At 39.0% G+C, this 13,440-nt stretch overlaps 1 protein-coding gene across 6 annotated transcripts in view; it reads left to right on the top strand.

The window, feature by feature from the left end:
* The window catches only part of PTPN4 (protein tyrosine phosphatase non-receptor type 4), a 207,056-nt gene that overhangs the window by 76,913 nt on the left and 116,703 nt on the right, over nt 1-13,440 (top strand). For 3 of the 6 annotated variants that reach the window (XM_054044369.1, XM_054044367.1, XM_054044371.1), the window contains exons 5-7: nt 27-105; nt 5,018-5,062; nt 5,406-5,458. In XM_054044369.1, the coding sequence (XP_053900344.1) occupies nt 27-105; nt 5,018-5,062; nt 5,406-5,458 (177 nt within the window). Of the gene's footprint in view, nt 1-5; nt 106-5,017; nt 5,063-5,405; nt 5,459-13,440 lie in introns of all 6 variants that reach the window. The other 3 variants (XM_054044368.1, XM_054044365.1, XM_054044366.1) reach the window with 1 other exon arrangement.

Raw genomic sequence — 13,440 nt, 5'->3', positions numbered from 1 at the left:
ATTAGAAATGCTTTTGTTGATTCTAGGAGGATCTCCTTACAGTTTGAACTTTAGAGTCAAATTTTTTGTAAGTGACCCTAACAAGCTCCAAGAAGAATATACAAGGTAGGTTTAGGTAGTTTACGGTTGCAAAATTCTTTTAGGAAATTTAGAAGTGGAACTAAGTATTATCAAAAAGCATAATTAGTTTTTTGAAGGTATTACTTATTGGAATTGTCTCTCTTAAAAACCTGATTTATTCATGTTTTTTGTAATGTGTTTAGGATTTTCCATAGATAACTAAAAGTCACATGCTGTAAGCACACAAACTACACAAAAACCTTTAAGATGAAGCCTTGAATACATGGTGTTGAAATCTGGTGTACATATGAAATAATCTCACAGAGAAAACATTGTTCAAGTAGAAATAGGAAAAGAAAGGGAAGAGAAGAAAAAAGGAAAACTTTTTTTCTTTCTCCTACTCATCAATGGGTACAAATTGAATTTTAACCCATATTTGTCTCTCATGTTTGAAAACATCATATCATCTCTGAAATTATGCTAACTCATCATTCATTTTGTATATTAGTTCCTTACTAATTTTTTTCACCCATGGATATCAATCAGTCTTCAACTTCACTTTTATTAGTATAATATGTAAACTTATGGTGCTACAGCAGCAATCTTAGCTGGCGCAAATACACTAATTTCGGTGTGCTTATTGTGTAGTAATGTGCCTAAGGTTCAGATTTTTACAGGTATTTAGGCATTTTTGCAAGCAGTGTTGCAGTACCTAACTGAGTTAGGAGCCTAAATCTCATTTTTCAAAAGGGATTTAGGCAACTGTAAAAAAAACTTTTTGAAAATGAGGTTTAAGATCTTAAATCAGTAAGGTTTTACAGTGCTGAGTGCAGCAACGCCTGAATAGCTGTACTAATCTGGGCCTAAATTGTTTAAAGGGAATGCTCAATTGGTACCAGATTAAAAAGTTGTGACTGTCCTGTATTCTTAAGAGGTGTGCCCAAAAATTTCAAACCAAGATGTGTAAATGTAGATACCTTCTCCATTTTTAGGCACCCAAGTATATGCAGTCTGATTTTTTTCAAATTGCTGAGCATCTACGACAGAAGGTGACTTCTGTGGGATTGTAGATGCTTGGTCCCTCTAAAAAACCAGGAAGGCCATTTTTTATTTAGGTTCCCAAAGAGCCTAACTTGTCCCATCTCTGTTGTTAGAACAGGCAATTTTTTTCTTTTCAAAACTTAGATAAAATATATGACGATATATTTTATGACATACACCTCTACCCCGATATAACGCTGTCCTCGGGAGCCAAAAAATCTTACCGCGTTCTAGGTGAAACCGCGTTATATTGAACTTGCTCTGATCCGCCAGAGTGTGCAGTCTCGCCCCCCCAGAGCGCTGCTTCACCGCGTTATATCCGAATTTGTGTTATATTGGGTTGTGTTATATCGGGGTAGAGGTGTATTTTGCAGAAATTGATGGCCATTTTCTTACCAGCATTGACTGTTGCTAATCAATAATTCTGTAGATGCTATCTTTCCAATCTTTTTGGCTGTGTATAACTTGGCACATAGGGCAGACAAAAACGTCCTAAAATTACTGTTAATGTTCATGGGACCAACAGACATGGGCAACAAAGGGGGCATATTTTTGGCTGCCTGTTCATCCTCCGTCCATTTAAATAAACTCTTGCTAGCAAACAATCTATTTTTAACATTTATTAAGATTGCTAACATTTATTAAGGTTGTTTTAATTTAACATAGCTCCATCTTCATTGTTCTTACTATTTAAGAAGTGAATGCATTGTGCAAGCTATTTTAGACCTACATTGCTAAAGTTGCTTTAATTTCTATTGATTTCCCATGTTGTTCAACAACGTAGAAGAGGTTTACATGCCCTAAGTGATACCTAGTTAGCTAACAACTAATTAACTTCACTGTACTTACAACACACTGAACACAGAATGAACTCTGTTTAAGAAAGCTTCCTTGTGATGTCCTGTAAGTACAACAGAATGTCTCCATTCAAGATACTTCACAAAAAGACTCTTTGGCTATGTCTACTCTTACCGGGGATCAACGCTGCTGTGATCAATGCAGTGGGAGGTCGATTTAGCAGGGCTAGTGAAAACCCACTAAATCGACCACAGAGCGCTCTCCGGTTGACTCTGGTACTCACCTTAATCTTCTCATTCTGGTGAAATCGATGGGAGAATATCTCCCGTCAACTAGCACAGTGTAGACACCGCAGTAAGTTGACCTAAGCTACGTCGACTCCAGCTGCGTTATTCATGTAGCTGGAGTAGCGTAACTTAGGTTGACTTAACACGGTAGTGTAGACAAGGCCTTAAATTCACACCTGTGAAATATTCCCCCCAAAATTTTGTTTTGCATCATTTTAACATTTATATAAATGGAATCACAAAATATAGGAAACAGGAAGTTAAATTTACTCGTTAAAAAGCAAAATACACTTATTAATAAAATAAAAATAAAATAAAAAATCTTGTTTTCTGTATAGTCCCCTCTCTTCTCTATACCTCGGTGTTTTAAGATGGAGATGGTTCTTTATATTAAAAACATTTTTTTTGTCTGTCATGTTAAGATTGGCTAAAGAATTACAGGTGGTATGGCCTTCAGTCTGTAGTCTTCTATCAGAGTTTTTATACTTTCAGTTTTACATGTCATCCTGAACTTACTATTATGTGTGATCAACTGAAGATCCTAGAGTACTTTTTGCGGGCATTAGGGGTGTGTTAGGCCCAATGTCCTTGATAAGTGCCAATTTGCAGAATTCCATTCTGGTCACTTTATATGCACCCTGTTTCTACTCCTGGGTACAAAATGTGGTGGTTCTTCCCCTGAATAGCTGCCACATTGCACCCCAGAGATAACTGCATTTTACTTATGGATGGGTTGGTTCCTCTGTATATGCAAGCACATTTGTAAAAATGCTCGTGGGGTTCTTCACTATTGTTAATCTACTTTAAAAGTCCATATCAGGAACCGTTACATAACTATTATGAGGCAGTTGTTGTTCACGTATCAATTTGTAAGAAAATGAAAGAATCGGTAAAAATCCTCTTAATTTTTAATGCAATAAATTAATTCTAAATGTTTAATATTTACTGTCATGACAGAATTCAATCTGTTACTTATTTTAGTACAAACAAGTATCCGAGGGGTAGCCGTGTTAGTCTGGATCTGTAAAAAGCAACAGAGAGTCCTGTGGCACCTTCGTATGCGTCTGACGAAGTGGGTATTCACCCACGAAAGCTTACGCTCCAATACATCTGTTAGTCTTAAAGGTGCCACAGGACTCTCTGTTGCTTAGTACAAACAGTGCTTCTGATAATATAAACAGCTACATAAACAATTATTTACTATTAATTTACTGTCCCAAGGCCTGAGTTGTATGAATGCTTGTGTTACAACTGTCAGAGCAGATGTGCAAGAAGAAATATACGTGATGTAATCAATACCAGGCCCCGGGATGTCCCAAAGCGGTGTTATGTACAAGAAAGCAATCAACTGTTGCCACTATACCCCCTATTATGGGAGTGGTTCTCATTTGTAGTGTGTGTGCTTTGCTACCTTTCTAATTTAGATTTAAATATTGACTTCCTTAAAATCCTCTAAACCTTAATGAGGGAATGGAGGAAACTTAGTATATATAACTTTTGGGTGAATTATGGGTACATGTTCAAACTTATCTCATCCTGCACAGAGTCTCTCTCCTTTTTCAGGGAAGCCTACATTTTCAAATGTGACTATTCATTTTGGGTGCCTTCATTTTTGAGTGCCCAACTTCAGACAATTTAGAGGGCCCTGGTTTTCAGTAGCTGAGTTTTTCAGCACTTTCTGGAAACCAGGGTCCTTTAAGTTGTCCCAGTTTGGGCACCCAAAAATGGAGGTACCCAGAAATCAGTAGTTGCATTTGAAAATGTGAAGTGTAGCATATACTTGTAGCAAATAATAGACTAAAAGAAATACACTTAAATTAAGGCAACCTTTATTATATTTTTGTTATAAAATAGCTGCAATAAGTGAGTAATTTGCTGTCATCTGTTTTCTGTCACTAAATGTACTTGACTGAAAACAGTCTCCTTATTTTGAATGTTTCATCTGCTCATTTTGCTGCTTATTTCCCACCTTAAGGGTAAACAGTGGGAGGAGCAGATGAGCTATTATAAATAGGCTGTTCTCATTTAAAAGTCATTTAAAATAAAAGAAGAAAATCCTGAAATATGCAGTTTATAGAACAAAAATTATGGAAGGTAGGAAAAATTGCAGAAAAACTTTAACATAATTGAATAAGATTTTGCATTCACAATTTTTCTAGATTGAGGGAGGAAGACAAACCATGCAACCCTGATATGAAATTGAAACAATAAATTGGTGTCAGATATCCTCAGGTGCTAAATTTCTGCTTCTGTATACCTGGAACAAAAATAAAACAATTTTTATATATTTGTAATACGAGCTAAGTCAGGAAATAATCTTCAAAATTGGGTACCTAAAAGTAAAAGCCTAAATGTATAGAATCATATGAGACTTATAAATGCTTTAGTACTTCTGAACAGAAGGCAACTTTTATTTAGGTGCCTGAATACAGCTTTGTGTGGCTTAATTATGGCACTAAAATTTGATAGTTTGGTTTTCTCTATTTTATTTTTCACAAGGTAGCCATTTCCTCTTTTTTCCATTGTTTCTACCTTTAGGTGAAATTTGAATATTAATTGCGATGTCTTCATGAAATGTAACGTAAAATTGGATGTTCTACAGAAGTAGATAATTTAAATGTATGGATATATACATGACTTTAATTGCCATCTCACATTAATATCTACCTCTCAAAGCTTAAGAAATAATTATATCTGGTTAAATGATTCTAACACAATAGACCCAAAAGTGACATCAAATATTTCAGCTTTATGTTAAATTTAGGAAGACAGTTCTGTCTAAAAATACAATCACATTTCTTCAACCCATTGTAGTATTTTTGTTTTTTAAGGTACCAGTATTTTTTGCAAATTAAACAAGACATTCTTACTGGAAGGTAAGCCTCTTTTATTATGCTGAACGATGTATACAATTTATGACCAGTTTGTAGAGATTAAAAGATACATTATTTAATTTTTAGCAATGAATAATTTTACATAAAGATTATGAGCTCTATAATATTTGCTGAAAAACTGATAAAATAGTTTCTTTTAGAGTACTTACAAATGGAAATACTTATAATAAAAACGTCTGTGAAAAACTTGTGCTTTACTTTTCATATTAATTAATTACATTAAAATTATCTGTGTATGGTAAATAAATTAATTAAATCAGAAGATTTTCAAAATGATCATAATTCACATCAGGTGTATCCCTTTTTTTTTTTTTTTTAATTATAGATTGCCCTGTCCTTATAATACTGCTGCTCTTTTGGCTTCCTACGCTGTTCAATGTAAGTATAATTGCTAACTAGGTCTGAGTACATAGATTATTTCAAATTATGCCTTCTATTTTTCTGGTTTTTCAGTGATCAGCTAAGTTACCATAAGTTAATGAATAGTAATAAGCATACACAAATGGATTTGTGTGATGATATACCTAAATCTGTACAAAAACAGTGGTATTTTTTCCATCAGTGAGGAAAGGTAAACCTTTTTCTTTCATGCATTTCATGGTATTTTCACTGAAGTGGTCATGAAATTGTTTTACTAGTACGCTCCCAACTTTCCATTTCCTCTTTATTCTAATGTCTAAAGATATAGTATTGCTTTTTGTAAATCTCTATATGCTCTAAAATGTAATAAGTTACTTTCTCAATAATGAAACTAAAGCTGTTTTTAGATTTACATATTTCTTACTGTGAACATCCAAAAGTGTGTGGAACAGGGAGTTCTGGTAGTATCTAGCTGAATAGTTCCAGTTTACATAACTTATAAACACAGTTGCCAATTTTAAACAAGATCGCAAAGCTGTAAAGTCTTGGATAGTGAAGTTTTAGGTCCTTTCTTTTTTTCTGTTTCTTTTATAAAACCTGGGCAATTATATGGAAAACTACCATGATATGTAGTTAAGTATTTGAAAATCAGAAAATGATGAAAATCAAGATTTTAAAGTTACCTTAATTCTGACCCTGGTGCTTTTCTACTATTTTAGATACTTATATTTGGTATTTTTTATAATACTCCTTGCCAGGCAAACGTTCCATTAAAGTGTTTGTGAAAAGTACAAAGCTAAGCCTATTTTATGACATATAAAGTATATAGCTTAGATTAGTAATGAAACTTGCAGGAATATTTGGCCCAATTATGTGTCCAGCCAAGTTAGCTTTGTACTTAAATGCCTTCACATATGAGTTGCTCTTAAAAAAGGCTGGGCTTCTGGTTGAAATAAAATATATAGTAAAAGAATGCTGTCAAAATTATTAAAATACATACCTTAGAAAAGGTCTTACCATATAAATCATGACAATGAAATAAGTCAAGTAAAAAGAATTAAAAAAAAAGTAGAAAATGTATACAGTAACTCCGCACTTAACGTTGTAGTTATGTTCCTGAAAAATGTGACTTAAAGTGAAACGATGTTAAGCGAATCCAATTTCCCCATAAGAATTAATGTAAATAGCGGGGGGTTAGGTTCCAGGGAAACTTTTTTTTGCCAGACAAAAGGCATTATATACATTTTAAACAATTTTAAACAAGCAATTTAATACAGATATTAAACAGGCTGTCAGCCCCCCTATTAGATCCCCTACATCCCCCCCTCCCCAGTGCCTCCCGCCCGCCGGTGGACCCCATGGATCAGCACCTTCCCCCTGCTCCCCCTGCCTCCTGCCCGTGGCAATCAGCTGGGGGGTGGTAAACAAACCAGCCCGGTCGCATGACAAAGGTTGCCGATCCTTGGTTTAATGTGTTTCACAAATTATCATGTAATCTGACTGTATTGTAATGAATACTTTTTATTTCAGAAGGTTGAAAAAGCTACTGGGGGGAAGCTGTTCTAGACTTGATTTTAACAAATAGGGAGGAACTCATTGAGAATTTGAAAGTAGAAGGCAGCTTGGGTGAAAGTGATCATGAAATCATAGAGTTTGAAATTCTAAGGAAGGGAAGAAGGGAGTACAGCAAAATAGAGACAATGGATTTCAGGAAGGCGGATTTTGGTAAGCTCAGAGAGCTGATAGGTAAGGTCCCATGGGAATCAAGACTGAGGGGAAAAACAACTGAGGAGAGTTGGCAGTTTTTCAAAGGGACACTATTAAGGGCCCAAAAGCAAGCTATTCCGCTGGTTAGGAAAGATAGAAAATGTGGCAAAAGACCACATTGGCTTAACCACGAGATCTTGTATGATCTAAAAAATAAAGAGGAGTCATATAAAAAATGGAAACTAGGACAGATTACAAACGATGAATATAGGCAAACAACACAGGAATGCAGGGGCAAGATTAGAAAGGCAAAGGCACAAAATGAGCTCAAACTGGCTACGGGAATAAAGGGAAACAAGAAGACTTTTTATCAATACATTAGAAGCATGCCTAACCTAGTGAATGCTAATAGGAAAGGGGTAGGTTTAGCAGATAAAATAAAAAAAGAACAAGTTAAAAATCACTTAGAAAAGTTAGATGCCTGCAAGTCACCAGGGTCTGATGAAATGCATCCTAGAATACTCAAGGAGCTAATAGAGGAGGTATCTGAGCCTCTAGCTATTATCTTTGGAAAATCATGGGAGACGGGAGACTCAGGAAACTACAGACCAGTTAGTTTAACTTCTGTGCCAGGGAAGATAATGGAGCAAGTAATTAAGGAAATCATCTGCAAACACTTGGAAGGGTAAGGTGATAGGGAATAGACAGCATGAATTTGTAAAGAACAAATCGTGTCAAACCAATCTGATAGCTTTCTTTGATAGGATAACAAGCCTTGTGGATAAGGGAGAAGCTGTGGATGTGGTATACCTAGACTTTAGTAAGGCATTTGATACGGTCTCGCATGATATTCTTATCGATAAACTAGGCAAATACAATTTAGATGGGGCTACTATAAGGTGGGTGCATAACTGGCTGGATAACCGTACTCAGAGTTGTTGTTAATGGTTCCCAATCCTGCTGGAAAGGCATAACAAGTGGGGTTCCGCAGGGGTCTGTTTTGGGACCGGCTCTGTTCAATATCTTCATTAACGACTTAGATATTGGCATAGAAAGTACGCTTATTAAGTACTTAACTGGGAGGGATTGCAACTGCTTTGGAGGACAGGGTCATAATTCAAAATGATCTGGACAAATTGGAGAAATGGTCTGAGGTAAACAGGATGAAGTTTAACAAAGACAAATGCAAAGTGCTCCACTTAGGAAGGAACAATCAGTTTCACACATACAGAGTGGGAAGAGACTATCTAGGAAGGAGTACGGCAGAAAGGGATCTAGAGGTTATAGTTGACCACAAGCTAAATGAGTCAACAGTGTGATGCTGTTGCAAAAAAACCAAACATGATTCTGGGATGTATTAACAGGTGTGTTGTGAGCAAGACACGAGAAGTCATTCTTCCGCTCTACTCTGCGCTGGTTAGGCCTCAACTGGAGTATTGTGTCCAGTTCTGGGCACCGCATTTCAAGAAAGATGTGGAGAAATTGGAGAGGGTCCAGAGAAGAGCAACAAGAATGATTAAAGGTCTTGAGAACATGACCTATGAAGGAAGGGATAACTCACATGACTGGAGTACTGTTATGGATGGATATAAACTGTTCAGGAAGGACAGGCAGGGCAGAAAAGGTGGGGGAGTTGCGTTGTATGTAAGAGAGGAGTATGACTGCTCAGAGCTCCGGTATGAAACTGCAGAAAAACCTGAGTGTCTCTGGATAAAGTTGAGAAGTGTGAGCAACAAAGGTGATGTCGTGGTTGGAGTCTGCTATAGACCACCAGACCAGGGGGATGAGGTGGACGAGGCTTTCTTCTGGCAACTAGCAGAAGTTGCTAGATCGCAGGCCCTGGTTCTCCTGGGAGACTTTAATCACCCTGATATCTGCTGGGAGAGCAATACAGCGGTGCACAGGCAATCCAGGAAATTTTTGGAAAGTGTAGGGGACAATTTCCTGGTGCAAGTGCTGGAGGAACCAACTAGGGGCAGAGCTTTTCTTGACCTGCTACTCACAAACAGGGAAGAATTAGTAGGGGAAGCAAAAGTGGATGGGAACCTGGGAGGCAGTGACCATGAGATGGTCGAGTTCAGGATCCTGACACAAGGAAGAAAGGAGAGCAGCAGAATACGGACCCTGGACTTCAGAAAAGCAGACTTTGACTCCCTCAGGGAACAGATGGGCAGGATCCCCTGGGAGAATAACATGAAGGGCAAAGGGGTCCAGGAGAGCTGACTGTATTTTAAAGAATCCTTATTGAGGTTGCAGGAACAAACCATTCCAATGTGTAGAAAGAATAGTAAATATGGCAGGCGACCAGCTTGGCTAAACAATGAAATCCTTGCTGATCTTAAACGCAAAAAAGAAGCTTACAAGAAGTGGAAGATTGGACAAATGACCAGGGAGGAGTATAAAAATATTGCTCAGGCATGCAGGAGTGAAATCAGGAAGGCCAAATCACACTTGGAGTTGCAGTTAGCAAGAGATGTTAAGAGTAACAAGAAGGGTTTCTTCAGGTATGTTAGCAAGAAGAAGAAAATCAAGGAAAGTGTGGGCCCCTTACTGAATGAGGGAGGCAACCTAGTGACCGAGGATGTGGAAAAAGCTAATGTACTCAATGAATTTTTTGCCTCTGTCTTCACGCACAAGGTCAGCTCCCAGATTGCTGCACTGGGCAGTACAGCATGGGGAGAAGGTGACCAGCCCTCTGTGGAGAAAGAAGTGGTTCGGGACTATTTAGAAAAACTGGACGTGCACAAGTCCATGGGGCCGGATGCGCTGCATCCGAGGGTGCTAAAGGAGTTGGCGGGTGAGATTGCAGAGCCATTAGCCATTATTTTTGAAAACTCATGGCGATCGGGGGAGGTCCCAGATGACTGGAAAAAGGCTAATGTAGTGCCCATCTTTAAAAAAGGGAAGAAGGAGGATCCGGGGAACTACAGGCCAGTCAGCCTCACCTCAGTCCCTGGAAAAATCATGGAGCAGGTCCTCAAGGAATCAATTATGAAACATTTAGAGGAGAGGAAAGTGATCAGGAACAGTCAGCACGGATTCACGAAGGGGAAGTCGTGCCTGACTAACCTAATTGCCTTCTATGATGAGATAACTGGCTCTGTGGATGAGGGGAAAGCAGTGGATGTGTTATTCCTTGACTTTAGCAAAGCTTTTGATACGGTCTCCCACAGTATTCTTGCCGCCAGGTTAAAGAAGTATGGGCTGGATGAATGGACTGTAAGGTGGATAGAAAGCTGGCTAGATCGTCGGGCTCAACGGGTAGTGATCAATGGCTCCATGTCTAGTTGGCAGCCGGTTTCAAGCGGAGTGCCACAAGGGTCGGTCCTGGGGCCGGTTTTGTTTAATATCTTTATTAATGATCTGGAGGATGGTGTGGACTGCACTCTCAGCAAGTTTGCAGATGACACTAAACTAGGAGGCGTAGTAGATACACTAGAGGGTAGGGATCGGATACAGAGGGACCTAGACAAATTAGAGGATTGGTCCGAAAAAAACCAGATGAGGTTCAACAAGGACAAGTGCAGAGTCCTGCACTTAGGACGGAAGAATCCCATGCACTGCTACAGACTAGGGACCGAATGGCTAGGTAGCAGTTCTGCAGAAAAGGACCTAGGGGTCACAGTGGACAAGAAGCTGGATATGAGTCAACAGTGTGCTCTTGTTGCCAAGAAGGCTAACGGCATTTTGGGCTGTATAAGTAGGGGCATTGCCAGCAGATCGAGGAACGTGATCGTTCCCCTTTATTCGACATTGGTGAGGCCTCATCTGGAATACTGTGTCCAGTTTTGGGCCCCACACTACAAGAAGGATGTGGAAAGAGACGACAGGGCTCAGGGCAGATGGAGCTTGCTGGCAGCTGCTGCTGTGTCTGAACTTGCTGATCTACTTAAAAGGGCAGCATGCTTAAAGTGGGGTCAGCGTACTTAAAGAGTCAACATGCGTCTCTCTTTGTCACACACGCTGTGTGTCTCTGACACACATACACAGTCTTTCACACTCACCTTGCAACACATACTTGTGTTGTTGTTATTACTTCTTGATACTTCTTTCAAAGTGTCTTATTTTAGTGTTTTGACTGGTGTATGTATGCATTTCATAATTTTTATTTCTCTCTTACTCTTTAAATTTAATTCTTTAAGTAGTGAGTTCTAACATGTCTAACCTGTCCTGGCTGGAGTAATTATCCCTATGGTAATTTTTTAAAAAGGTATATTATATCTAGATTTTTGGTTTCTACTGGTGGCGCACATCTGCATATTACCTTGATATGGTGCACATAACAAAATTCATTCTGCACATGGATGGAAAAAATTAGAGGGAACATTGGTTCAGGGGGTCTTTGTCTAACTAGCTGGAAGAAAAGGGGTGTTGACCATCTACAGGTTCCCTTACAGCAGATGGGGACATGGGGGAAAGTTTACAGGGATGGATAGGAAGGGCATGAAGCAGTTGTGGGGCCAAGTCAGGAGAAGGACACTGCATTGCTCTTCCTGCTCACTGGAGGAGTGTGTGTGTGTGGAGTGGGGAGGAGACGGTATTTATACCCCATGTAGCCTCAGAAGGCCGCCTTCCAGGATCAGGCTAAGTTAGGTTTGCACATGCAATCCTACTGTTGACATTGCCTGATATTTGAATGCTTAAAAGTACAACCTTAATGTTCTCCATTATGTTTGTATGTGAGATTTTATGGTCCCAGAGGCTTTAGCATATGGGACCCTTTATAAATATGTATACACAATAGCTATAAGTAGGGCCCTACCAAATTCACGGTCCATTATGGTCAATTTCATGGCCATAGGATTTGAAAATTGGTAAATTTCACGTTTTCAGATGTTTAAATCTGAAATTTCACTGTGTTGTAACCATGGGAATCTGGACCCAAAGGGGGATTGTGTGGGGTGGTCGCAAACGTGTTGTAGGAAGGTAATGGGATTGCCACCCTCACTTCTGTGCAGCCTTCAGAGCTGAACTCTGAAGGCAGCAACCGCAGAGCTTCCTGCAGCCGCAGGAGGTTTCCGGAGGTGGAGGTGGGTCTGATCTGTCCTCCTCCCTCTCTTCCCTCCACCCCCCGAGCAGCTGTGCAGGAGATGGACAAGTCCTGTCCCTTCCCTGCCCAGCCGGAGCTAGGAGCCTCCTTTGCTGGTGCACTCCCAGCAGCACAGGGAAGATGGGACACAGCTCCACAAGTCTCCAGTTGCAGGAACCTCTGGGGCTCCTGCCCAGTCCAAGAGCATCCTGCAGCAGGGGGAGGCACCCAGATGTAGGTCTGGTCACCCCCCTCCAGAGCAGCTGTGCAGGAAATGGACAAGTCCTGTCCCTCCACTGCCCAACCAGAGCTAGGAGTCCCCTTTGCTGGGGCACTCCTAGGAACAAGGGGACATCAGATTTCATGGGGAAGGGCTTATTTCACGGTCCATGACGTGTTTTTCATGGCTGTGAAATTGGTAGGGCCCTAGCTATAAGGAAATAGAACAGGGACAGTCTTTAACTAAATGTGCTGCTTCTCCAAAACAATAAATCAGTTACAAGATCTGAAGTTGATTTTTAAAACTGGTTTTCAGTACTGTCCAATTATAGTCATGCTCTCAAAGCCTAACTTTTTAGCAATCCTACCCATTTTGTTTGTTAAAATTGGTCATAGATCTTAGATTTAATAATGCAGGAGCTGTTATCTTAATTAATGTGATAAAATTATAAAACATCATCTGAAAAATTGTGATAAATTTCTATAATTCTAATTTTCAATTGTTTGAATAAACTGATATATGAGCTGACATAAAAATAAGCAATTTTTTTGTGTTTTTGGAAATACCTCGGCAAGAATGCATTAGGTTATTTTTGCAAATCTTATATTCTAGAGGATAAAATTATAACAGGTTTTGGAAATATTGAAAAAGTGAGTCCTCATAATGAAATGAAAACATGGACAGAAACAAACAGTATTTGATTACAGAAATACCCTGGAGCAACAAAATTCTGTTTATTTAGAGTTAATCATTATATAGGTGGTAAGTAAGTTAAGTACATTATAACATGAACATTTCATAAACCATTTTGCCAAGCCAGCACCTTTTTGTCATTCAAGTCCTTTTTAAAAACTACTTCAGTGATACCGACTGAGCTTATAACTCATGTTAAGGAAACAAGGTGAATTCAAACTTCTGTCTTCTTTGTCTGTTCTAGATCATAAGGTGTTTGGGTCCAGAACTGTGTTAAACTTTGGGTATTATACAGTGCTGAATATGTTGTTTGCACTAAACAAGTAATAATCTTTCCCTTCAATCTCTTAG

Source organism: Malaclemys terrapin, chromosome 11 (genome assembly GCF_027887155.1).
Source record: "Malaclemys terrapin pileata isolate rMalTer1 chromosome 11, rMalTer1.hap1, whole genome shotgun sequence".
Taxonomy (NCBI): Eukaryota; Metazoa; Chordata; order Testudines; family Emydidae; genus Malaclemys; species Malaclemys terrapin.
The sequence above is the reverse complement of the archived record's forward strand: the minus strand, read 5'-3'. Positions and strand labels throughout refer to the sequence as shown.